Raw genomic sequence first — 25,055 nt, 5'->3', positions numbered from 1 at the left:
GAAGTCAAATAGAAATGTTCAGTGGCAAACAAAAGGCCCGGAAATGTTGAGGGAAGGGGTCTTGTTAGTGAGAGGGGCAGAGGATGGAGCCAGGGAGGCTCCCTGAGCCTGAGCCTCAGAGGCAGGTGGGGTCAGGGGAGGACACTTGGGAGAGAGACTCTGATTCTCACCACAGGAAATGAGAAGGTGGCTGGCCCGGTGCCTGTCCTTTATCCCTTTCAACCCATTTGTTTCAGGAACAAGTACCTGCTGCTCAATAACCAGGAGCTGAACGAACTCAGTGCCATCTCTCTCAAAGCCAACATCCCTGAGGTGGAAGCCGTCCTTAACACTGACAGGTAGGTGAAGTGCAGCTCTGGCCCACAGCCTACCCTGGCTGCATGCCTGCAGGTGTGGTACTTGTCCTTTCTCATTCACATGTAGCTGTATCCTGAGGGTTCCTGTGTGTCAGGCACTGTCCTCACATCACCTGCATTACCTCATTGGGTCCCACGGCAGCCCCAGGAAGGAAGCGCCATCATTACCTCAACTTTACAGAACGGGGAGCAGGGCCTTGTAGAGGTCACCTGCCAGAGGTTATGTGTGCTCTGCCCACTCCTTTGTCAGTCACCTTTGCTGATATGCTTCTTCCTTGTCCGGTACCAAGTCCCATTAGCTGGGTTATGTCACCTGAACAGCAGAGAGGTCACAGGCTCACGGGGGTCAGGGCAGGGAGGGCTGTATCCAGCAACAGAAGTCATAATTCTCAGCCTCTTTTTTTTTTTTAAAGCAGGAGAAATCTGTTCAGATGAAACTGCACAGTTCATAATGTCTATAGAGGATAAACGTAGAGCCATTCTATTGAAGAGGGAACTTAAGGGCCCAGACTCCTGCCTGCTTGGCCCTCTTCCCCCCCCCATGATGCAGCCCGAGTCATTTCCTCATCAGATGTCTTTATCAGACCAGGAAGCTGAGACCCAGGGACACAGGGGCTTGTCGGAAGCCAGCTGGAACTGAACGTGGGGCCCAGGGTACTCCGTCTCACCCTGCTGGCACAGACTTTACCCCATCTGGCAGACTCTGCTGTGGTGTTTCAGACTCCCTTTGGTGTAACCAGCCCCCCTCCAGCAGTTCTGAGCACTGACTTTGGGTTTTTCTGGCCTCTCATCGCTTGCTAGTGGGTCTGGGAGGGAAAGCTGGCCTGAGATGTGGTGTGAATCCACTTGGCTATTCACTTCTAAGACTGCAGGCATCTTTGGGGTGCTCTGGGCCCAGATAGAGGTGGGGGAGGATATCCTGCTGGCTTGGAAATGTCCCCAGGCTTTTTTACCCATTTAAAGCAGCAGAGAAACCCAACCCCAGGACAACAGTCCTTCAGCCAAGTGGGACTGGGCCCTGTCAGCCTCAGGTCTGCCACCAGTGTCCCTGTTTTGTTCCAGGAGTTTGGTGTGTGATGGGAAGAGGGGCTTATTAACTCGTCTGCTGCAGGTCATGAAGAAGGAGCCAGCTGAGTCCTCTTTCAGGTAGGTCTGGGGACAGGCACCTGCCACTCCTGAGGGGCCCAGAAACTAAGTGTTTCTCAGGTGATTAGAAATACCTCATTTGAGTTACCAGCTTCCACCCTGGACATCTGACTACTATGGGGGAAAGGGGGTCTGACTCAGTAGGTATGTGAGCTGCTGCTGCATACCAACAACATATTTCAAGAACTGACCGGGCATTCACCAAGTGCTCCTCTGTGCTGGCATTGGACAGGTGGTAGGAAGCTACAGCCCCTGCCCATGGGAGTTCCCTGGGTTGCGGCAAACAAGCATGAAAAGAAACCTGTTTGAATGCACTGTGAAAAGGAGCAGAGCTGGGATCTGCCCTAGGAGCTGAGGGTGCAAAGGAAATCCCCTTTCCCAGCTGGAGGCTGGTGGGGTGGGCATGGACAGGAGGGCTTCTCAGAGCTCCTCCAGCTCACCTAAGAGGAGCCGTGAAGGCTATGGACAGAAGCAGTGGGTAAGGAAGGCATTCTCTCAGGCCTGGGGTGTGATGCATCAGTAGGCTCTGTGCCCTCATAGGACCCCTGTCACCTCAGCCTGACTTGTCCAGACTTCCCCTCACTGATCCCAGCCTTACCCTCTATGGCCACTTCTTCCCATCCAAAGTCAGTTTGGTGTCCCATCTACATATGTCTGTCTGGTTCCCTCAGGCCTTCCCAGCCTCGCTTTCCATTGTCCCTCTCTCCTTCTGAAGGGTCAAAGCCTAGAGTGACTTACTGTAGCCAGCCCTTTGATCCTAGATCCACCTTCTCTGAGACACATCTTCTTCCACACAGAACCAAATAGAGGACTGTTCCCCACTGAACTGTCTGCCCTGTGAGGACCTATCCTTGCTGTGTCCCTGATGCCTAGTATGAGGCCTGCCACCTAGATGTTCAGTAAATGTTGAATAAGTCCAAAGGCAGCAGACATCTCCCAGCCCCAGGGGTCAACATTTGGGTCGCAGGTTTTGGCAAGCCCGGGCTGTGGAGAGTTTCCTCCGAGGGACCACCTCCTATGCAGACCAGATGTTCCTGCTGAAGCGAGGCCTTCTGGAGGTAATGGCCTGGAGGAGCCAGGGTGTTGGGTGTCCCATTCCCCCCGCAGCCCCATGCATTGCTCTCCTTCTTGAGACCTAGACAGGTGGTCAGGCACAGACCAAATCTCTTTATTTTAAAATGCTAATCCAGATTGCCCTAGGACTTCCCCTGAGTTTCCAGCTGTGGGTCCTATAGGTGCTTAAAACGGGTGATGGAGCTGAGGGTGGCCATGGAAGAGGGGGAAGAGTCTGTTGTTACCCAATAAGGCCTTTTGACCCTGAGGATATTTTGCTGTTGACCAAAAGTTAATTTCCCTTTTGTAAAATGGCCTTCAGAAAGAGCAAAATTTGCTAAAGACAGGGAACAAAAGGGCCAAAGATATAATTGGTTTTAAAAAAAATTAAGGATACAAACAAACTGACCCATGAATTGTAAATGGAATTGATCCAAATTAGCGTAACTGCAGGAAAATGAAAATAAAAAATGGAAACAGTTGAACTGTTACAGAAAACTTTATTAAGTTAAAATGGCTTTATGTTCCTGACAAAAATTCATTGATTTTAGTATAAACTTTTTTATTCATAAATATGCAGACAAACCATGGGGTCAAAATGTGTCCTCTGCCCTTAAACCCTGTGCTTCGGTTATTCGAATGGCCTCAGTGCTTAGGCAGTGGCCTGTGTCCTATCTGGAGACAGCTCCCCTCGCCTGCAAGCAGGAGAGCCCTGGGCAAGCAGGAGAGGTCCTTACTGCCTACCCCAGCCCGCCCCAACCTCCTAGTGAGGTGCCATAGGCCTGCCCTCGCACCTCCCAGCATCCCCAGATGAGACTCTGGACAGGGGAACAAGTTCCATCAACTGACGCGGATGCCTACTGGAAGCAGGTGTCATGTGGTTGAAGCTCCGTGCCTGGCCTTGGTGGGAGGCAGGCAGTGGGCATCTTGGATGAGCACAGCCTGGGGGTAGCAGCCACATCTGCCTGTTGGCCCCAGGGCTCAGCCACCTTCCTGCCTTGATCCTGTCCTCTCCCACCCCCAGCACATCCTGTACTGCATTGTGGACAGCGAGTGCAAATCGAGGGATGTGCTCCAGAGTTACTTTGACCTTCTTGGGGAGCTAATGAAGTTCAACGTTGATGCATTCAAGAGATTCAACAAATATATCAACACTGATGCAAAGGTAAGATTAACCCAGACTCCGTGGGGTTTGCTGTGTTGTTCAGAAGTTATCTTGGAGGGATGCCTGGGTGGTTCAGTTGGTTAAGGGGCTGGCTCCTGGGATCCAGCTCCAAGTCAGGCTCCCTGCTCAGCAGGGAGCTTGCTTCTCCCTCCCCTCCACACCCCGCGTGCTCACTCACTCCCTCTCTCAAATGAATGAGAATACTTTAAATAGTAGTAGCAATAGTAATCTTAGAGGCCTGGCCCTTGCCTGTCTTCAGGTGCTGGTTTTAAATTGGAAAATACTGGTGAGTCAGTGGGCAGTCCTCACCGAATAGCCATTCACCCCTGCTCTGTGCCGTGACTACGCTAGACCCTGGGTGTACAGGGGTGACCGTCACAGTTGCTGTGGGCCAGTGAGATGGTGCAAGCAGGCATGTGATGTGGTGGGTGCCAGGACTGGGCCTGGTGTGTTAGCTTTATGGAGCATTTGACAGAAACCCAGCTCGGACCAGTTGAAGTGAAAATGAGAGGAATCCAGTCCCCATCAGTGGAGAAAACACTGCACTTGGTGTCCCATGGGGCTGGAGGGCAGCCTACCCAGGTTGTCTGGGCCTTGGTCTTATCAGAAGCAACTGGGCCTGGTAAATGGGGGCCCCTCGAGACAAGTGCACAGCCTGGGCCACAGCTGCCTGCAGCGGGACCCCCCCCCATCCCCCACCGCCCATCTGAGGCTCGGGCTCCTTTCCAGTTCCAGGTGTTCCTGAAGCAGATCAACAGCTCACTGGTGGACTCCAACATGCTGGTGCGCTGTGTCACTCTGTCGCTGGACCGATTCGAAAACCAGGTGGACATGAAAGGTAAGAAAAATCCCTAATGCCAGGGCGAATCAACCCAAGGTGGCCCCACTGGTGTCAAACACTCAGCATCTGGCAAGGAGACAAATGGCTAGAGGCAGCTGCCCCAAATGCCCACGTGGCCGAGGTCAAGGTTGTGGCTCCCTGGGAGATTTTCCTGGCTTTTGACTTTTCTCTGTCTTCTGTGCTTCCTTTCATGAGACGTACATTTTAATAAAAGTGAAGAAACTATTTTTGCAAGTAAAATGAAAACACCTCCCACCCACCCCCCACACCACCCCATCCTGCCTGGAATCTTCTGGAGTGAGAGGCCTAGGTGGTGAGCTGAGGGGAGGGCAGGCCTCATGAGGCAGCCCTTGCACTGACTATGGGAAGAGGTGGCGGTCAGCTCCTAGTGGGACTTCCTGAGACCATGGGCTCAGCCTGGGAGGCAGCACAGCTGGAGACATGTGTTCCCGCTGCAGCTACCCTCTCCTGTGGTCTCTTTCACAGTGGGGGCTCCCAGCTCCAGAGTCCGGGCCCCAGCAGTGGGAGGGGTCCTGGCTGGAAGCCTGAATAGCAGATCGCTGGGCCTGAGCCATAGACCAGCTTCCAAGCCTGCCAGCACACCTCTGCTTCTCTGTCCCCAGTTGCCGAGGTCCTGTCTGAGTGCCGCCTGCTTGCCTACATATCCCAGGTGCCCACGCAGATGTCCTTCCTCTTCCGCCTCATCAACATCATCCACGTGCAGACTCTGACCCAGGTGAGATGCTCTGTGGCCCCACACTGGGAAAGAGAGATTGGAGACCGTTTCCCTCATCCCAGAGCCCAACGGTTGATCTTTCCCACCTTCACCCTAGAAGCATATCTTGATCCATCTGTTGGTTCCTGGGAAACCCTGCCAGCTATTCTGACGATTTTTTCCTGACAGGGATCAGTGCCCCATTTTATAGACAGGGCCTAAGGAGGGAACAAGTCTCCGGGGTCACGGATGGGTCAGGATTGGCACTGCACTGCATTCTTGACTCCCAATCCAGTGCTCTTGGTGCCCCTTCCAGGCTTTGGAGTTGGACTTGATATTGCCTCCCACCCCCTCCCTAACTAATCATGGCTATCCCTTCTGTGTCTTCACTCTCTTTTCTAAAATGGGGGTGATGCTGTAGGCTCAGAGGTGGTTCTCTGTTCCTTCAGCTAACATACACTGCGGCTGGGCACTGGGCTGGGGCTGTAGTGAACCAGAGAGCGCGAGCCCCTTCCCTTGAGCCGCCCCCAGCCTAGTTCCGAGCACAAGTTAGGGAGTGAGGTAGCCGCACCTAAGGCAGGCACCCCGCCCTACCCTGGGGATCGAAGCTCCAGGAACCAGAGCTCCCAGGAGGAAGCAATGCCTGAGCTGACTCTGGAAGAGGAGCGGCCTCTCACTGGACCAACGATGATGACCCCACCAGCGTGGGGATGGGTGGTGGGTGGCAGAGGGACAGGAAGGTGGTCAGGGCGGCCCACTGGCGGCCTTCCTTCCCCCGTCCTCTCAGGTGTGTGCCGGGGCAGCTTGGGGCGTGCGTGGCCTGTGAGCTCTGCCAGGGCCCCACAGGGTTGGGGCGTGGGCCACCCTTCTCCCTGCCGCGTGACACCCCAGGTCCACTGGGGGCCACTGGGGCTGCCTACCCGCACCTAACCTGGATGGCCCGGTGCCCTGCAGGAGAACGTCAGCTGCCTCAACACCAGCCTGGTGATCCTGATGCTGGCCCGCCGGAAAGAGCGGCTGCCCCTGTACCTGCGGCTGCTGCAGCGGATGGAACACAGCAAGAAGTACCCCGGCTTCCTGCTTAACAACTTCCACAACCTGCTGCGCTTCTGGCAGCAGCATTACCTGCACAAGGACAAGGACAGCACCTGCCTGGAGAACGTGAGTTCTCCCTCAGCCCTAGCAGTTGGTGCATGTGCTGTGGGCACACAGCCCCAGGGCCCCTCCGAGGGGCATCCAGGGTGCGTGGTCCCCGCCTGGGCCATGTTGTGGGCAGCTCTTTGTCCCCTTACCGAGGCCCTCCCCACGGGGTGCTGGGTTCAACCTGGGTCCTCCAGGCGCTCCCCCACCAGCCCCACTCTCTTTGCGCAGAGCTCCTGCATCAGCTTCTCATACTGGAAAGAGACCGTGTCCATCCTGTTGAACCCAGACCGCCAGTCACCCTCTGCCCTTGTCAGCTACATTGAGGAGCCCTACATGGACATAGACAGGGACTTCACCGAGGAGTGACCTTAGGCCAGGCCTCGGGAGGCTGCCGGGCCAGGGCCAGTGTGGGTGAGCGTGGGTACGTGTGCCACACGCCGTGCCCTGTCCACGCCCCCACCCCCCCTCTCGCCTCCCCGCTACTCTGCCTGCCCCAGGTCTTCAGGTCCAGGCTTGGTGGGAGGGAGCATCTAGAAGCCCCAGGTCCTTGGGGAGCCTCGGTTCCCTCACGATCGCCATAAGGACAGGGATGCTGTGCCCACCCTTTCTTCAGAACCCTGGGGCCCTGGCCCACCCAGAGGTAAGGGAACTCTTAAAAATAGCTCTGTCTGAGCTCTTGCCCAGTCTCTTGGCTGTCAGTCCTGGGGTGGGGAGGGAGATATGGGCACCCTCCTCCAATCTGTGAGCCAAGCTTGCTCCGGCCTTTGGACCCAGGCAAAGGCTTCTGAGCCCCTCCTCCCCACCAGGCAGGGGTGGGGGCTACCAGAGGACGCTGCCTTCCCCCACCTCTGCCCATTTGTCCCTCCCTCCCTTGTTTTCCTTTAGCACCTCTGGTTCTGTTTGCTCACTGGCCGCTGTGTTCATCCCAGGGGGTTCCCCTAGAAGTGAGGGCCTTTTTCTTCCATCCCTTGCGGCACAGGGTGGCTGTGCCCTGCCCCAGAGCAGCGTCTCCTGCCTGAGCCCACACACACAGGAGCCTGGCTAGGAGCACACCCTGGGCCCCTCCTTGTGTTGCCAATTTATTAACAACAAATAAACCGATTAAATGGAGACTATTAAAGAACTTTATTTTAAATGACTGATGTGGCCCTGACTTTTGTCCAAGGACCATGTGTTCCTTTCTTCTCCTGAACCTCAAAGAAGGAGAAGGCAGCCAGCTGGAGCTGCAGACGCGAGCATTTATTCTGGGGACAGCGGGGCTTGGGGCTGACTGCGTGAAGAGGCGGTGTCTGCAGAGCCCAGGAACTCAGGCATCACTCCTTGTGCTGAGGGGATAGGAGTGGCTGAGCTGCACACCCCCCCTTCCCCCCAGGCAGAGGGCAGGGGCGCCCCATGCAGCCCCTCACCTTGGGCCCCAGGGCATCCCGGGTCCGTGCCCGCAGCTTGTTGGCCTGGGTTTCTGCCATGTCTGCCCGCTCCTCTGCATCATCCAGCTCGTGCTGGGCCTTGCGGTACTTGGCCAGGTTGGTACTGGCCTGCTGTTCCTGGGGGCACAGGCAGGCCCAGTCACCCTTCGGTAACTGAGACAGGCTCAGTCTGGTCCCCCCGAACCTCCAGAGGGGGCTGGCTTCTCCTGGTCCTCAACTGCTGCCGCCACCACCTCCTGCTCCCGTTTTTCCCCTTCACCAGTACCCATGGCAGGAAGGAGGGGGTGTGAGTGCTTCTTCCAGAGGTGCACAGAGGGGGAAGCCATGGCAGGGGCGGGGTCGCCCCAGACACAGAGCTGGGTTCTGTCTCCAGCCAAAGCGGTTAGTGAATTGTCCCTCTTCGCACTGGGACAGTCAGGTCACTGTCCTTTAGGGACAGCCTGCCTACACACAGAGCCACCCATGGCCGAGAGACGGAGTGGGGCTGACCACCGCTGCCATCTCTGACTATGGAGCCTGGGAGTGACACTGCAGTTGAGTCACAAACTTCCAGACTCTGGCTGCCCAGATTCCAGGCCACTCACCGCCTCCTCAAACTGCCGTTTGTAGCTCTTGACTTTGCTCTGCAGCTTCTCCACTAGGTCCTGCATGCGGGCCAGGTTCTTCCTGTCCTCCTCAGCCTAGGCAGGCAAGAGCGATTCAGGCCTCACACCAACCATGCCGGCTCTGGGGTCACCCCTTGAGATGGACCTAGCCACCCACCTGGTACACGAGCTCCTTGACCCGGCGCTCATGTTTCCGCACCCCTTTGAGGGCCTCAGCATGCTTCTTCTGCTCTGCATCAAGCTCGGCCTCCAGCTCCCTCACCTATGAGCACCAGAGATGGGCCCACTGCCCGGAGCCTGGGCTGGCCCACCCTGCAAGGGAAAGGACTGGAAGGAATGCACACACCTTGGCCTCCAGCTTCTGCACCTGCTTCTTCCCACCACGGAGGGCAGCTTGTTCCGCCTCCTCAAGCCGGGCCTGTAGCTCCCGTACCGTCTGCTCCAGGGTCTTCTTCATCCGTTCCAGGTGTGCGCTCGTGTCCTGCTCCTTCTTCAGTTCCTCCGCCATCATGGCCGCCTGTGGGTGGAGCGCGAGTTGGTGGGGGAGGTGGCATGGTCAGGAGGTGAAAGTCTAGGTGAACTCCACTCCAGCACCCCATGGCCCCAGCTCGGACTCACATCGGTGATGGCCTTTTTGGCCTTCTCCTCGGCTTCCCGCCTCTCCTGGGCAGCCTCCTCCACCTCCCCACTCAGCTGGGTCAGATCCACCTCTAGCTTCTTTTTCTGGTTCAGGAGGCCTGTGTTCTGGGGGGGAAGCAGGGCCTCAGAGTCGGCCTGCTGCCCTGAGTCAGCCCTCAGCCTCCCTGTACCCTTCTGGGCCCCACCTGCGAGTGCAGGAGGTTAAGGCGCTCGGTGGCCTCCAGCAGCTCCTGCTCAGCCAGCCGCCGGCTGCGCTCGCCCTGCTCCAGCGCAGCCCGCAGCTCCTCCAGCTCTGCGGCCAATAGTGCCGCCCGCCGCTCTAGGGCCTGTGCCTGTTCCCGGAGCTCAGCCACCAGCCGCTGCTCCTCGTCCCGCCCCGCCTGTTCCTCCTTGAGTTGGGCCTGCAGCAGCCGTGTGGCTGCCTGGGCCTCCATGGCCTGGCGGGTGGCATGGCCCAGCTGCAGCTCCAGGTCGTTGAGGTCGCCCTCCATCTTCTTCTTGAGCCGCAGCGCCTCATTGCGGGCCCTGGTCTCTGCATCCAGGGATGCCTGCAGGGACTCCACTGCCCGCTGATGGTTGCGCCTGTGGGAAGGAGGAAGGGCAGGAAGGGTCTCGGCCTAGGAGAAGGGGGCAGGTACAGGCACTGGACCTGCTCTTACAGATGCCCAAGGAATGCTGCAGACGGGAACCCATTGTGGAAGTGACCTGTCCCCACCCCATACCAGCACCCCCAAGTAAGTTCATTGACAAAAGTGAAACTCCAGCCAGACGCAGGCTGAACCTGGGATCTACCTGCATTATGGAACCTTGAGCAAGTCCTTTAGCTTCTGAAGTTCACTCTAGACTGGGGACGATAGTCTTGCCCTTGACAGGCCCAGAGGAGGGGCAAACTTTTAAGTGTCGGCAGGCACAGAGGGGCCTGGCAAACACTGCTAGCCTGCCTTTCTCCTGCCCTCAGGCAGCTGGGATGGGAGAGGTGTCCACCCCCAGAGGAGGAGTGGAGCCCCGAGTGTGGTGGATAGGGAGGACTCTAGCCAAACCTCAAGTTAGTGCACTCCTCATCTTTCTCGGCCAGTTTCCGGTCCACCTCAGCCTTGACCTGGGATAGCTCCAGCTGGATCCTCAGAGTCTTGGTCTCCTCCAGCTCTAGAGCTCCCTGGAGTGCAGAACAGGGAGGATTGCAGGGAGGGGTTGCAGAGCATGCGTCACAGAAGAACAGAGGCCTGGGGAGCAGGCCAGTGGCCACCCCAACCCTCTGGTCAGCCCCTAACCTCCGCCTCCTCCAGTGCGGCCTGGAGTTCACTCTTCTCCCCTTCCAGAGCCTTTTTGGCTTTCTCCAGTTCCTGGATGCTCTTCCCGCTGAGGCTGACTTGGTCTGTGAGGTCACTGATCTCCTCTGCAGAGTGAACAGCACAATGAGGTGCGATGCCCCAGCCTTCAGCTCCAACCCAGGTCATTTCATTCACTCCTTATTCCAGGGGAACCCCGCTGGGGCACTGCTGCTGACCCCAGCAACACAGCTCTCTGACCCGAAGCAGGGGCAGGGTAGGAGGGCAGCGTACCCTGCAGGTTCTTGTTCTCCCGCTTGAGCGTCTCCAAGGCCTCCAGCGCCTCCTCATGGCTGTGCCGCAGCCGGAAAAGCTCAGTGCCCAGGCCGCGGGCCTCCCTCTGGGCAGCCTCCAGCTCCCGCTGCGTCTCCTCCTCCTGCCTCCGCCGCTCCTCCAGTGCCCGCTCCAAGTGCCGCTGCTTCTTGTCTAGTGCAGCAGCCGCTGAGGTGGCCCGCTCCAGCTCAAGGGTCACGTCCTCTGACTCCGTCTGCAGTCGCAGCTTGGCCTTCTCCAGGGAGGAGCACTTGGCATGAGCAGCCTCCACTCCCTCCTCTGCTTCCTGCAGCCGCAGTGCCAGCTTCTTTCTAGGCCACGGGAGCCGATGGTGGGAGGCTGGCAGCAGTCCCCAGATCTGCCCCCCCACCTGCCCCCTGATGGCTCCGAGGCTTGGGCACCACCCCTTCGTGGTGTCGGGCCTGTGGGCAAGACACTCACTTGGCCTCCTCCAGCTCCTCGGTCCTCTGGATGGCGTCTGCTTCATACTTGCTCCGCCACTGGGCCACCTCGGCATTGGCCTTGGACAGTAGCCGCTGCAGCTCAGCCTGGGCCTCTGCCTCCTCCTCGTGCTGCTCTCGCAAGAGGTCACAGTCGTGCCGCAGAGCCTGGACAGCATGGGCCAGCGCACTCTTGGCCTGCAGGGACCTTGGGAACCTCAGCACAGGGCTAGGCCAGTGGCCCTAGTGCCCACCCTGCCTGCTTGGGGGCAGCCCGTGACTGGCCCACCTTGCTCTCCTCTTCCAGCTGCCGCCGCAGTTCCTCTAGGCTCTGGGTGGCAGAGGCCTTCCCCCGGCTCAGCTGGCTAATCAGAGACTCCTTCTCCTCCAGCAGGCGGCTCAGCTCCCCTGCACACGAAGGAGTGAGCCCGCAGGTCATTTGGCCCCTGAGAGGGGTGGCCCCAAGGCCCTGGGGTGGCCCAGCTGAGCCCCTGGCCTCACCACTCTCGGTCTGCAGCCGGCCCCGCTGAGTGCTGGCATCCACCAGCTGCCGCTGCAGCTCTTCCACCTTGACCTTGGCCTCACTCAGCTGATCCTCATAGGTCCGGCACAGCTTCTCCGCACTGGCCTGGGACCCAGGATCAGGAGTCAGAACACATTTGCCCATCACCAGCAGTGTCCCAGGCTGCCAGTCGGAGGCTGGGACCCTGGGGTTGGGAACTAGGAGGCTAGACACGGGCCCGGGAAGCAAATGGAAAAGCAGAACCCCCAATTCAGGGTCAGAGAGTCTGCTGGACCACGGTTTATTTTATTTTTTTATTTTTTTGGACCACGGTTTAAAAAGATGGGTGTCAGAAGTGAGAGGGCCAGGGTGAGTCTGGGATCCTAGAGTCAGAGGTCAGCTGTCAGAACTGGTGGTACAAAGGTCAGGGGGTCAAGGTTGGGTGCTGGGTTTGCGACAAACAAGATAGAGATCAAGGACTGAGACATTAAAATTAGATGCTAGGTCACAAATGACCTGGAGTCAGGGCACAGAGTTTATTAGGAGTTAGGGTTTGAGGTCAGGACTGGCGTGGGGCTAGGGCTGCAGGACAGGTGAGTAGGTCAGGGGACAGGATCAGGTCCAGGGTCAGCGCTGGCAGGGGGTGGTCAGTGGGTGGGGTCACCACCGGAGTAGAATCAGCTCAGAGTCAAGCTGGTATGGGATGGGAGCTCAGCAGGCGGGGTTGGAGGCTGGGTCAGGAAGGGGGCGGACACCTTGCCACGGGCCAGAGTCTCCACGTTGGCGCCCAGATCATCCACCTCCATGCGGAGCTCGCTCTTCTCCTTCTCCAGCTTCTGCCGCACCCGCTGCAGACTGTCCACCTGCTCGCCCAGCTCAGCCGCGCTCTCGGCCTGCTTGCGGCGCAGGGCAGCCACGGTGGCCTCGTGCCGCAGCGCTGCTTCCTCCAGCTCCCGCCGCAGCCGGCCCAGCTCGGCCTCCCGCTTGCGGCACCCCTCCCGCTGCCCCGCCGACGCCCCGCCAGCCTCCTCCAGCCGCTCGCTCAGCTCCTCCAGCTCCCGGGCCACTTCGGCCCTCTGCTTCTCCACGCGGGCCCGGGCCGCCCGCTCGGCCTCCAGCTCCTCTTCCAGCTCCTCTGCCCTAGCCTGGGGATGGGCAGATGGCAGCAGTCACCTCCATGGGCCTCTGGCCCTGGCCGTTCCCACCCCCGTGCCCCATACACACCTGCAGTTCCTTGATCTTCTTCTGTAGCTGCGCCCCAAGGAGCTGTTCATCCTCCACCCGCAGGTTCAGCTGACTTAACTCCGAGTCCTTCCTGGAGGTCGTGCGAGGTGTGAGCCAGGGCAGGGCCGACCTTCCATCAACCTTCCTGGACGTCCCCCCACCTCCCAGCCCTCCCACCTCCCTGCTCCCTGCCTGGGGCACCAAGCCCTAAGGGGCCTCACCCCACCCCCGCCATCCCTCTCAAATCCCCAGCCTGGAGCCTGCCTACACCCTAGTGATCCCCGCCTCCATCCTCCATCCTCCATATTCAACTTCCACAGGGATGCAGAAGTGACCATAGAGTCCAGAGGTAGAAATGGGGCACAGGCTTCGGAGACTGCCTGCAGGCCAGGGGGTCAGGTCTGCTGCCCGCCCCCCCCAACCCCATCCCTACTTCTTGAGCTTCTCCTCCAGCTGCTGTTTGTCCTGGGCAGCGTCTGTCACCGACTCCTGCGTCAGTTTCAGGTCACCCTCAAGCTTGCGCTTAGCCCGCTCTGTGTCCATGCGCAGCTTCTTCTCTTGCTCCAGGGAGCACTCCAGCTGTGAAGCCAGAGGGGTGGGCAGGCTCAGCCACCAGGCATGGCAAGCCATCGTCCCAGCTGCTCCAGCCCCACTACACAGGCCTCTACTGTGGCCGGGACTCACATCTTCCACTTGCTGCTCCAGCCGGAGCTTGGCCTTGGCCAGTGCGCTCACACGGTCCTCCTCGGCCTGCAGGTCACCCAGGGCCTGCTGGTGGGCCTCCTGCAATGCCTTCTTTTCCTTGGTCAGTCGGGCCACTGACTCGTCCAGGGCCGCCATCTCCTCTGTCAGGTTCTTCACCTGTGCCAGGGTCATCGTGAGGATGCCCCTCCCACACTGTGGTCCGAGAAGCCACCACACCAGGTCACAGTATCCGCCCCTTCCAACTAGAGGGCCTGGAGCAACTCACTTCACCCTGAGCTTCAATTATCAATAGATGCCAGTTTCCTTCAGTGTAACATGTTCTAGACAATCCTGGCTTCCCCTGGGAGCACCTGAGCAAGCAGCCCACTCCCAGCCTCCTTTCCCCTCCCAGTGCCCCAGCAGCACATGGCATCAGAGGCCTCTAGGGGCTGCGGAGCTGGGAAAGCAGCTTCCTACCCCTCAAGAGGCTTGCTGGCCAGGATGGATGACAAATGCCAGCATCTGCAGAGCACTGCCATGTGCAAAGCCCGGGGTGAGTGCTAGCAGAAGCTGGTTACACACTGAATTCCCCCACCACTCTAACAAGGTAAGTACTGCTATGAACCCCATTGGGCAGATGAGCAAACTGAGGCCCACAGAGAGGAAGCAAGCTGCCCAAGGCCACCCAGCAGGCATGCCCTCGAGCCGGGAGAGAGAGAGAAGCCCCAGCCAGGCCCACACCTTGTTCTCTGTGGCTTGTTTCTCCTTCTCCGCCTTGGCCAGCGTCAGCTCCAGGTCATCAATGTCCTTCTTGAGCTCCGTGCACTCATCCTCCAGCTTGCGCCGGCGGGCAGCCAGGTCGGCGTTCACCTCCTCCTCATCCTCCAGCCGCTCACTCAGCTCCTTCACCTTCGCCTCCAGCTGCACCTTGGACTTGATCAGCAAGTGGCAGCGCTCCTCCGCATCTGCCAAGTTGTCCTGCTCCTGGAGAGGGACGTGGGGAATGAGCCAGCCAAGGGACCCCAGGCTAGGACCTGGAGCAGGAGGTTCATGTGCCTGGGCAGAGGTCTGACAGCCATGCGAACTGGGCTCTGGGGAACAGGAATGCCTGTGACCTTCCTGCTTGTGGCCCCAGGGGGCTCAAGGGTGGTAGAATGAGAGTGGGCTTGAGGAGATGGGAGGGCAGGGGCAGAAGTGGTACCCTGGAGAGGGGAACCTCCATCACACAGGCTGGGGACAACCCAGAGGGACATCCCAACAAAGGCTCTAGGGGAGAAGCTCTAGGCTGAGGCCTTCTCTCCCACCTCAACCTGTTTCCTCACCACCTGGCTGCCTCACACCCCCCTGCACTAGCAGCTGAATTTGGTGACCACACCCTGCCTTCCCACCACCATGTCTCCAGAGCCACCATGAGGCCTGGCACACAGGTGAGACTCAAGGTTTGCGGCAGGAAGGAATGGCTCTGTGGCTTGGGGAGATTCCAGACCCCAGGTCCCTGCCACCTGGGTTCCCGCAAGCAGGGAGCAGGGGTGTGTCTCAGGGAGGGCAGGGGAGAGGGGGCTCCACCGTGGCTCCAGCAGGGAGCCCAGAGAGCACTGGTTCAGGAGCATCAGGACACATGGACAGACTCTGGGGCGGGGGGGGGGTGGGTCGCTAAGCATGGACGTGAGCACACCAGCCATCTGGGACTGGGAAGAAAGATCCAGATCCAGAGCACCCACGGTGTACCAGGTACCCCCTGGCCGGGGAGGGGGTGATTATGTATTTCCTCAATGCAGCCTGGGGTTCTCTGGGGTGCCAGGGGGCACAGGTCACCAGGGGAAACCCCTCTCTTCCCTTCTCCCACTCACTGCCTGCAGCTGCAGGGCCAGGTCGTTCTTCTCCTGGGTGACACTGACGTGTGTCTCCTCTAGCTCCTGGCGCTTGGCCTCCGCCGTGGCCAGCGCCCCTCGCAGTCCCCGCAGCTCTGCTCGCAGGGCTGCCAGCTCCTCCTCTGCCTGCGCTGAGCGCAGCAATGGCTTCATCTTGAAAAAGAGCTTCATCCATGACCAGTTCTTGACAGCGTTGAAGGCACGGATATTCCACTGGATGGTAAACAGCGCGTCCCTGGGGAGGGAAAGCCACGAGTGGCTGGGAGGCTTGGGGCTATCCCCTCAGAGGGCACCTGCCCTGGGCGAGGCTCCTACTCAACACTTAAGCATGTGATCTCTTTTCATCTTCCCAGCAGCCCTTCCAAGGGGGTCTAATGCCTCTGCTTTATAGGTGAGGTTGAGAGAGAAAGAGGCTGAAGGGCAGATGGCCTGCCTCCAGGCCAAGGGCTCACAAGCCCTAAATGTCCTGGTGCCCTTGCAAGTGTCCTGAAGATACCAGGAATGTACCCAGATACACTGTGGGCCCTGGGGCAGTCTTAGTTGGTCTCAGACTCACACGGCCCTTCTGCTGCTGCTGGAGATAATCACAGTGCCCACCTCCATGGGAGCACTTTAACCAACATAATGCAAATAATGCCTCTTGCCTGGGACCTGGCACTTAGAGTCTTGGAAAACATTGCAGGTCATTATTATCGTTTGGGCCACACTCTGGGTAGCCTGCAGTGGAGAGAAAGGTGCTCTTGCCCCACTTTTTGAGGGGAGGAAATGCAAACTGGCCCGTGAGGTGCATAAAACAGAACCTTGCCCCTTTAGAGCCACCTGGCCAGCCCCGGGGGATAAGCTGACCCAGATGACAGAGAAGGTGAGTGTGGCGAGCCTGGGGGTCCTGCCCCCATTCCTGGCCCCTGCTCCCATCCCACACACACCTGCCCCCAAGCAGGCGCTGGTATTCGAGGCGCATGAGGCGGCCCCGGCTCCGTGCCTGCAGCAGTGTCAAAACCTTGGCCAGACGCTGGTCACGAAGCTCCTCCAGAACACCAAGGAGCCCAGCTTTGAAGAACACCTGGGGTTAGGAGACGTACCAGGTGTAAATCCCAACTGCCTGCGTGGCTCCTGTCCACTGTGACCACCCACACCTCGGCCAGCCCTCAGTCCTATGTGCCCTGACCTTGGTGTGGCCAAACTGGTACTGGGTATGGTCAATGTCCAGGGAACCCAGGAGCTTCTCTGTGGCCTTCCTGCTGTCCATGAAGGTGTCATCCGGGATGGCACTGGGGTTCAGGATGCGGTACCTGGGAGAGCAGGGAAGCACTGGTGAGGAGGAGGCCAGACAGGGAAGCTTAGCAGAGGCTAGACAGAGGCTCCGGGGGGGGGGGGGGGGCCCAGCTGAACAAGCCAGCAGGGGAGCATGGTGGCAACAGTGGGGGAGAGGTTGTGTGTGAGCACATTCTGCTTAAAAACTATGGGTTGCATTTAAATGCATTCTTTTAGTTCTCTAAGAGATTGTGTTTACAACAGGCATGCCGCACTTTCAAGAATATAAAGGTGATACAGTATGGTGTATCAAAGCTCAAGGAACATTTGAGGAGAATCTGAAACAAGAACAAGGGTTCCTAGCATGCCCACGGCCAGGGGTCTGGGTGGTGGCCACACTATGAAGGCCAGAGAAATCCGAAGAGCCCTCCTGAGGGGGCTGGTGAACAAAGCACAGCTCACTAGGCTATGGGCTATTTCACAGCCATAACACAACGAGTGATGCTACGTGTCCCTATACATTTGTCCAAACCCACACAATGTCCACCACCATGAGCAAACTCTAAACTACAGACTTTGAGTGGTTATGGTGTGTCATCAGCTGTAACAAATGTCCCACTCTGGTGGAGGATGCTGATCCTGGGGGAGGCCTATGCATGTGGGGCGGGGGTTACAGGTACATCGGAAATCTAGGTACTTCCCCCTTCATTTTGCTATGAACCTAAAATTGCTCTAAAAAAAATCAATTAAAAGAAGAAAAAGGTGATGGTTCAGACTTATGTCTGCTGACAAGGAGCATTCTCTTTCTTTTACATGAGAAAAACTCACAAAACAAGGGTTGGAGGAGAGAGGTTGACAGTGTGCACACACACGAGAAAGTACGTGTGTAAGCATGCCCGCCACACTTGTGTCTGTGTGTAGGGATCGGTCAGTGTGGATGACCATGGGGACTTCAGGAGAGAGAGGGAACTGTTGGCGCCTAGAACTTAACAAAATCAAACTTGGGGAGGGGAGGGAGCGCACTGGCTGGTATCACATGAAGTCTAGTCTATGGGGGCCCCTCACTCAACTCCCAAATCCACACTTAGCTCGGTGTGCCCCTCTTCGACTTCTCTTCTCTGACATCTGCTGAAGACATTTCAGACTTGACTTGTTCAAAGTGGAACTCAATCCACTATCCCTCTACCCCCCCCCCAAAAAAAAAACCAAAACCAAAACAAAACAAAAAAACCCCGTCTTGGTATCTCAGTAAATCTACCACCAACTCCCCAGTTGCTCAGGCTCAAAACCTGGGATCATCCTTGTCTTTTTCTTATTCCCTATCCAATCTACCAACATGGCCTATTGGCTACACCTCAAACACTTACCCCAAGCCACCCAGTACGCTCCCATCTCAGCTGTCCCCATCTCCCCCAGAGAAGCCTGCCCAGTCATCTCCCTGGTCCCGGTGTTCCCCTCAGGAACTGAATCTCAGTCCTGGGACCCTGGATCCATTTGGCTTGGTGTGTGCCCTTCCCATTCCCTCAGACCGCTGCCTCCACCTAGGGAGGAGCAAGGGGGCTTTGGGTAACAGGGAGGCATGGGCAGGGAGACACCCACCGCTGCCTGAAGTCGGCATAGAGCAGCCTGTTGGGGAATCCTTGGCGACAGATCCGGATCCCCTCCAGAACCCCATTGCAGCGCAGCTGGTGTAGCACTAAGAAGGCATCCATGACCCCTGGACATGGGGACGGTTAGAGGGTAAGGTTAGAGGGCCATGAACACCCCACCATGCCCCAGAGACAGACCACCAGCCCACACATGAGCTTCCTATGAGACTGGTGTGGGCCGGAGGAGAGGGAAGACCCAGCTTCTAAGTCTGCCCTATCCCCTCCCTCTGATGCCCCCACACCACCCACCCAGCCTTGGGGTGACTACCTGGGGTCTTGTTCTCATTGGGGACAATGCAACGGACAAAGTGGGGCTGTGTGGCCCGCAGGTTGGTCATCAGCTTGTTGAGGTTCTCCTGGGGGTGGGAGGAGAAGGCACAAGAGGGGCAAGAAGCAGAATTGGAAACCATAGCGGATCAGCCTGCTAAGGACTGGAGAGCCAGGCGTCTGAGCATGCCTCTGCACACCTGTCCTTTCACTCAGTTCCTTGTGCCCCTCTTCCCTCTTCTGCTTGACTGGGTCCCTCTCACTGTCACCGAAGCCTTCACTCCCCCCGCCCCATCTCCATTCTCTCCCATCAGTCCCCCCACCCAGTGGCCCCACAGCTCCCTGCCCAGGCAGCGTGGGGACGGGAAGCAGCACAGACTTGCTGTGATGTTCACGTGGAGAGGAGTTAAACATCACTGCAAGTCTTAACGGCCGCCCGCCCAGGGTGCAAGGGACAGAGCAGGGTCAGGGATGGAGCCCAGCGGGGGAGGGCCTGCTTGGGCCGGCCTGGGCCTCACCTTGTGCAGCTGGGACACAGTCTGGAAAGACGCTGCCTTCTTACGCTTCTCCTTCACCCCAGACTTGGGGGGCTCGGCTAGGAGAGAGAGGGGACCCGGTCACTCCAGGGGACGTCACTCTGGGAGGACCCGACAGGATGGCGACATTGTCCTTCTGTACTCACTGGAGCAGGAGCCTGCGTAGTTCTCATAGAGGGTAGCCAAGAGCTTGTTCTGTGACTTTTGGAAGATAGGGACCACCGTCTCATTCAGCGGGTCCTTGTTTTTCTCCAGCCAGCCCACGATGCTGTAAGGCACCTTGCAGAGACCAGACAGGTGCTGAGCAGGGAAGGGGGGTTGTGCACTAAGAGCAGGGAGGAGGGCTGGGATTCTGACAGGCACCTACCACGCCTGCGTAGTGGACCACCTCAAAGTGGGCCTGGTATTTGCGCTTCTTGTCAGGCCGTGGCTGCTGGAAATTGGGTGATTTCCCGGCGTGATTGTCATACAGCTTTGCCCGAAAGCTGGCGTCTGAGGCCTTGGGGAACATGCACTCCTCCTCCAGGATGGACAGGATGCCCAGTGGCTGGGGACAGGGAACAAGCCTGAAAGGCTGCCCTGAGGCCAACCCCATCCTGGCTGGGCCAGATCCCCATATCCTAGAGCCCCTTCTTCTGGAAGCCTCCCCATACCCCTAACCCCCTGCTGGGAGGAACAGAAACCAGACAGGTACCCAGGAGTCCTGTCTTCTAAAAGAGAAGTTTGTGGTTTGGCTGCCAGGCCCCTTCTCCAGCTCTGGGCTGTCCTCTGTGCTCCCAGGGGCCCAAACCCAAACTAGCACCTGTTGCCACTCACGTCCCGACGTCTGTGCTCATTCTCTCTCTCTCTCTCTCTCTCTCTCTCACACACACACACACACACACACACACACAGTATAATTTAAAAAAAAAAAAAAAAAAGGGCAGTTTAAATTTTGGCTTCCTCACTTACTACCAGGGGGCCCTTAGGCCTCAACTCCCTAACCTGCAAAGTGACAAAATGAATACTTTCAGTGCTGATTTCACAGCAAAAAGCTACTGAGCACCCAAATGTGCAGATAACAGAAATGCATAAAAATCACCTGCTGCATGAACTATTGCTGCTTATTCAACAACGTTCAACATTCAAAACACATTTTCAGAGAAAAACTAAGATGAGAAACAAATGTGGGTCTATGGAAAAAATGTACGCCCAGGATAAAGGGTTTGGAGACTCACCAAGGTGCCCAGATACAGGCTGTACGAGGCACAGATTTAGTGGGAAACATTTTTTTCCCTCTTCTGATTTTTCAAATTTTCTTTGATTTCTTTCTTCTCGTCTTTGTACAATGGGGACATAGGTGTGACCAATCAAATAAAGAAGCCAGTGGACCCAGTCCTGCTGCCCCCAGGGCAGTTCTGAAGGTCCTAGGAAACTGTGGCTGCAGTGGAGCCTCAGGAACTGCAGTCGTGCGTGCCCATGGGGCTGCTGTCAACAGTGCTGGGGTGCACGCTCACACAAACTCACCAACACACATTCACACCACCTCCAACACACATTCACATCACCTCCAACAAACCTACTCACATCCATGCACGCTGCCATTCACACACACAAATGGAAATACAGTCATAGCCACACTCAGATACACAAGCTCACATCAAAGCACAATCACACACGCACATGTATGCTTGCACACATTCTCTCACCAGCCAGCACACATTTCCTCCTGCCCCCTCACCACACCCACACTCCTCTTTCCTTGCAGTGACTTTGGCCCAGGCCTCACCTTCTCGATGAGGTCAATGCAGGGCTGCAGGTCCAGGCCAAAGTCGATGAAGACCCAGTCGATGCCCTCCCGTTTGTACTCCTCCTGCTCCAGCACAAACATATGCTGGTTGAAGAACTGCTGTAGCTTCTCGTTGGTGAAGTTGATGCACAGCTGCTCGAAGCTGTTAAACTGCAAAGGGAGGTGCAGGGCTCAGCGGTCGGGGACAGGGAGACCCACAGAGGATCGGCAATGTGCATGACTTCACCCCCACCTCCAGGCAGAAGCCCAGGGCTCCTACCCCTCCCCACCCTGGGAAGAACAGAGCCCAGGGGCGTAAGCCTGCTCTTACCTCAAAGATCTCAAAACCAGCGATGTCCAGGACTCCGATGAAGAACTGACGGGGCAGCTTGGTGTCCAGGGTCTGGTTGATCCGAGACACCAGCCACCGGAACAGTCGGTCATAGGTGGCCTTGGCCAGAGCCCCCACGGCAAACACCACCTGGAGGTGTGGAGAGGCTGGGCTGGGACCTGACAGGGAGGGGTCCCTGCCCCAGCTGTCCCCAGGTGGGCTTGGCCCACAAGCAGCTCACCTGCTCCACACTCTGGCCCTTGGTCACATATTCATTCCCCACACGCACTCGGGGGTGCAGAAGGCCTTTGAGGAGGTCCCCACTGCTGACCCCCATGAGGTAGGCAGCCTTGTCAGCACCTGGCAGGGCAGACGACTGGGTTGAGGAGGAGGAGGCTAAGAATAGGCACACTTGGGGGCTCTATGGGCCTCTGCCTGGGGTCAGGAGACAGAGGCTGGGAGAGGTTGAGTTCAGGGCAGGTGAAAGATATGGCTGGGGAGGGTGGTGAGGGTCTGGGGTTGAAAAGTCAGGGGTTACAATCAGAGCCAGGTAAGACTGAGGCCAAAGGCTGTGGACAAGGGTTAGGGGTAATGGTCATGGACAAGGCACGGGAATCAGGGTCAAGGTGATGACCAGGTCAGACCAGGGTCAGGACCCCTCACTCTCAGTGCCGTCGGCCTCAGCCTGTTCCTCCCGCTGTTTCTGCTTGAACTTCATGTTGCCAAAGTGCAGGAGGGCCCCCACGATCTTATAGCAGGCACCCTTCTCATCTCCACTGAAGCCCAGGATGTCCATGGCATGCTGTGGCAAGGGAAGAAGCATTAGAGAGGTCCAGAGGCCGGCTAAGGGAAGGGCACGGGAGCCACTCCAATCTCTACCCAGCCTCACACATCCCTGCGCCATAGGCACCCGCTCGGCCCCTCTCCCACCACAGATGTACATCAGTGGCCATGAGCTCTTCCCCATCGTCCATGTTGTCCACGGTGATGACACCCTGGCTGCAGAAGTGGTAGTCATAGGGGTTCATAGACAGAAGCAGCATATCTGGGGGATACGGAGGAGCAGAGTGGGTTTGTCTGTGTTCACTCAGCTGTTGTCCCAGCCCCCATCCCAGCACAGTAGGTCCTGGGGCCACCCTGCAGGAGACTCTAGGGCCCTCCCAGGACTCCCCGTAGCTGAGTTTCTCACCCCCTCCCCCATGCTCGTGGCTTTTTTTCTTTGTGGTTCTCTGAGGAATGAGCCCAGGCCCCATGCCGGGTGACAGGGCACAGGGAGGACCACACTCTGCCCTTTTAGGGCTTGCAAGAGAGGGGAACTGCTGGGCCGAGACAGAGCCAATGCTTCCCCCTTGGTGCTGGATGAGGCCTCTCCAGACCCAGGACACCAGAAGGGACAACCTTGCCAGGGCAGTGACACCAAGGGGCCTGTTCTCCAGTACAAGGAGAGAGCTCAACAATAACCAGAAGTCCTGGCTAATAAGCAAGGGGAGAGTCCCAGTCCCCCCGCGGGCTCTGACTCCCACTCTATCCATCCCTGACCCTCACCCTGTAGCTCTGGCTTCTTCCCCGAAAGGATCTGGTAGTAGACGTGGTAACCACGCTCACCAGGCAGCTGGAAGATCACTCGGGACTTCTCCAGGAGATCTGGGAGAAAGAGGGGCACTGGCCTACCATCCCCTGTACCTCCCCAGAGTGGGTCACCCCATCTAGGGCTGAGGGGGCAGGGAGGAGGTACCCGTGAGGGCCAAGGGTGTGGAGAGAGGCACCGTGTCCACACAAGTGCCAGACGTACTGAAGGGTGTGTCTCTATCAGCGTATGCGCAGTCATGGGAATTTGTGTCTGTAGGTCTGTGTGTCTGTTGGGGGGGTCTGCATTTGTCCTTTTTTTCATCTGTGTTTTCATTCCTTCACCCACAGAACACGCTCCTTCCCTCCAGAGCAGACCTGGTGTGTTGGTGTGTGAGTTTGCAAAGTAGTCAGTCAGGGAGTGAATTAAAAGGCTCCCTGGTCACACACCTGCACTTATCATCAAGGTCTGGCCATGCATCCCAAGGTGGGGAATGGTCAGTGTGGGGCCTCTCTGCACATGCAGCCTAGGACCTGGTGTCTGAACAGTGCAGCTCAGTCAGGTGGGATGGGCAACAACCCCCAAGAGACAGGAGGGTAGGCTTCCAAGAAGGACAGGGACTCTATGTGTACATGAGTCTGGGGCCGGGGGGGCAGAAAAGGACTGAGATGGGGTAAGGACTGAATCACAAAGCTCCTGACTGGCCCGATAAGGATCTGCGTCTCCATTTTAAGGTAATAGAATCTAGAAAAGGTTTTTAAGCAGAAACACAATGTGATCACATTAGTGTCTGAGAAAATATTGCTCTGGCTATAAGATCAAGCAGAGGAACAGAGGCTGGGAGGCCATGTGGAGGCTGGTGGAACGTTACAGGTGAGAGTAAGGTGGCAGAGGCTGGGCAGTGGCCAGGGGATGGACAGAAACAGGTGAGAGCCCCAGGGACTTGAGGATGGATCCTCAATCCAAGCAGAAAGATCCAGGTCTCTGTCCCCCATCCCCACCTTTTCCCACCTTCCCCTAGACTCACAGCTGTCGATATCTGCAGATGCCAGCTTCCCAGAGGGACCAAAGTGAATGCGGATGAACTTGCCCTATGGGCAAAGGAGTACACTCAGCTGAGGTCCAGCCACCTGGGGGCACTAGTTGCTGAAAGCTCCCACCACCTCCAACTCCCTGCTGCTAACCCCCACCCACCTCTCCCATGGTGGACACTCACAAAGCGGGATGAGTTGTCATTCCGCAGGGTCTTGGCATTGCCAAAAGCCTCCATAGCAGGGTTAGCCTCAATGATTTGATCCTCGAGGGTGCCCTGGTAACAGCAGGGTGAAGGGCCCGTCAGCCCTGGTGCCACTGAGGGGGGGACCAAGGTGCCCAGTGGTCCTGGATATCAGCCTATCTTGGACCTCTGGTGGGGAAAAGGAAAGGGGGCTCCCCAGGGCTTCATTATCATTGCTTGCCCTACTCACACTGACCCCATACTTACCCCAGTCTTCGTAGCCAGAAATTGCTGGAGAGAGAAGGAAGACAATGTTAGAACATATGAGGTCTCATGAGGCCGGCGGATGGGGTGGCAGTGGTTAGCAGGACAGTGAATGTTAGTCACCCAAATGTGTAGCCCCCAACCCCACTCCCAGAACCTGTCAGCACTGTTAGGAGAAATGCTAGAAAGTGGGAGAAGACCTGGCCCTAGTCAGGAGCCTGAGGCAAGGGACTATGTCTCGGGATCTCCTCCTTGTAGCCTTTCCCCTCCCCCAGTTGTCTCTGGCCTCTTCTATATCCCTTCATTTTCCAAACTCCAAGAAGTGGCCCCTGCCCCAAAGCCCTAGATCTTCTTGACTAAAATCTACTCCCCTTTAGAGCCCAGCTCAAATGCCCACTTCTAAGGAAGGCTTCCCTGTGCTCTGATGCTAGAAGAGTCCTCTTGCTGCTCAAACCTTCTCACCCCTCACTTCCCCGGGTGAGAGTCCTTCACCCTTTTCCTTTGTATTGTATGAGCTGCACCTGCGTACTATTAGACACGATGGCCCTGCCAGGTGCAGATTATTGGTCCTAATTTGCAAATGAGGACAGTATGACTCAGAGCAGGGGCATGATCTCCAGGCCGTGTGGTGAGTGAGGGGCAGGGTGGGCACTGGGCCCAGGCATCCTGCCTCCTATGCCACCATAGCCACTGCAGGTCTCGTCTAGAGGGACTTGCTGGATGGCGAGGATCTCCCTCCCCTCCTCTCTTGGACTCATCCTTGTTTTCTGTCCATGTCCCCTTCCTTCCCA

General features: G+C 57.5%; 2 protein-coding genes across 9 annotated transcripts in view; one reads left to right on the top strand and one right to left on the bottom strand.

The window, feature by feature from the left end:
• The window catches only part of TRPC4AP (transient receptor potential cation channel subfamily C member 4 associated protein), a 69,088-nt gene extending 61,531 nt beyond the window's left edge, over nt 1–7,557 (top strand). For both annotated transcript variants that reach the window (XM_072800645.1, XM_072800643.1), the window contains exons 12-19: nt 237–338; nt 1,419–1,502; nt 2,470–2,560; nt 3,580–3,720; nt 4,450–4,558; nt 5,185–5,297; nt 6,231–6,437; nt 6,648–7,557. In XM_072800645.1, the coding sequence (XP_072656746.1) occupies nt 237–338; nt 1,419–1,502; nt 2,470–2,560; nt 3,580–3,720; nt 4,450–4,558; nt 5,185–5,297; nt 6,231–6,437; nt 6,648–6,785 (985 nt within the window). In that variant the 3' untranslated portion in view covers nt 6,786–7,557. The remainder of the gene's footprint in view (nt 1–236; nt 339–1,418; nt 1,503–2,469; nt 2,561–3,579; nt 3,721–4,449; nt 4,559–5,184; nt 5,298–6,230; nt 6,438–6,647) is intronic.
• Nucleotides 7,521–25,055, bottom strand: part of MYH7B (myosin heavy chain 7B) — a 40,703-nt gene continuing 23,168 nt past the window's right edge. For 5 of the 7 annotated variants that reach the window (XM_072800636.1, XM_072800637.1, XM_072800641.1 and 2 more), the window contains 35 exons: nt 24,268–24,291; nt 24,001–24,093; nt 23,812–23,875; nt 22,763–22,861; nt 22,159–22,262; nt 21,881–22,019; nt 21,459–21,577; nt 21,218–21,367; nt 20,887–21,057; nt 19,486–19,665; nt 19,265–19,397; nt 19,101–19,177; nt 18,584–18,671; nt 18,266–18,383; nt 16,581–16,704; nt 16,339–16,475; nt 15,392–15,647; nt 14,283–14,525; nt 13,542–13,718; nt 13,291–13,436; nt 12,858–12,948; nt 12,389–12,778; nt 11,633–11,759; nt 11,421–11,539; nt 11,133–11,329; nt 10,653–11,002; nt 10,362–10,486; nt 10,131–10,246; nt 9,276–9,672; nt 9,070–9,195; nt 8,798–8,968; nt 8,609–8,713; nt 8,431–8,526; nt 7,826–7,963; nt 7,521–7,744 (listed from right to left, as the gene is read on the bottom strand). In XM_072800636.1, coding sequence (XP_072656737.1) covers nt 7,733–7,744; nt 7,826–7,963; nt 8,431–8,526; nt 8,609–8,713; nt 8,798–8,968; nt 9,070–9,195; nt 9,276–9,672; nt 10,131–10,246; nt 10,362–10,486; nt 10,653–11,002; nt 11,133–11,329; nt 11,421–11,539; nt 11,633–11,759; nt 12,389–12,778; nt 12,858–12,948; nt 13,291–13,436; nt 13,542–13,718; nt 14,283–14,525; nt 15,392–15,647; nt 16,339–16,475; nt 16,581–16,704; nt 18,266–18,383; nt 18,584–18,671; nt 19,101–19,177; nt 19,265–19,397; nt 19,486–19,665; nt 20,887–21,057; nt 21,218–21,367; nt 21,459–21,577; nt 21,881–22,019; nt 22,159–22,262; nt 22,763–22,861; nt 23,812–23,875; nt 24,001–24,093; nt 24,268–24,291 — 5,202 coding nt within the window. In that variant the 3' untranslated portion in view covers nt 7,521–7,732. The remainder of the gene's footprint in view (nt 7,745–7,825; nt 7,964–8,430; nt 8,527–8,608; nt 8,714–8,797; nt 8,969–9,069; nt 9,196–9,275; nt 9,673–10,130; nt 10,247–10,361; nt 10,487–10,652; nt 11,003–11,132; nt 11,330–11,420; nt 11,540–11,632; nt 11,760–12,388; nt 12,779–12,857; nt 12,949–13,290; nt 13,437–13,541; nt 13,719–14,282; nt 14,526–15,391; nt 15,648–16,338; nt 16,476–16,580; nt 16,705–18,265; nt 18,384–18,583; nt 18,672–19,100; nt 19,178–19,264; nt 19,398–19,485; nt 19,666–20,886; nt 21,058–21,217; nt 21,368–21,458; nt 21,578–21,880; nt 22,020–22,158; nt 22,263–22,762; nt 22,862–23,811; nt 23,876–24,000; nt 24,094–24,267; nt 24,292–25,055) is intronic. The other 2 variants (XM_072800640.1, XM_072800642.1) reach the window with 1 other exon arrangement.

Source organism: Canis lupus, chromosome 26 (assembly GCF_048164855.1).
Source record: "Canis lupus baileyi chromosome 26, mCanLup2.hap1, whole genome shotgun sequence".
NCBI classification, from domain to species: domain Eukaryota; kingdom Metazoa; phylum Chordata; class Mammalia; order Carnivora; family Canidae; genus Canis; species Canis lupus.
Note: the sequence above shows the minus strand (reverse complement) of the source record. Positions and strands in the feature narration are given on the sequence as shown.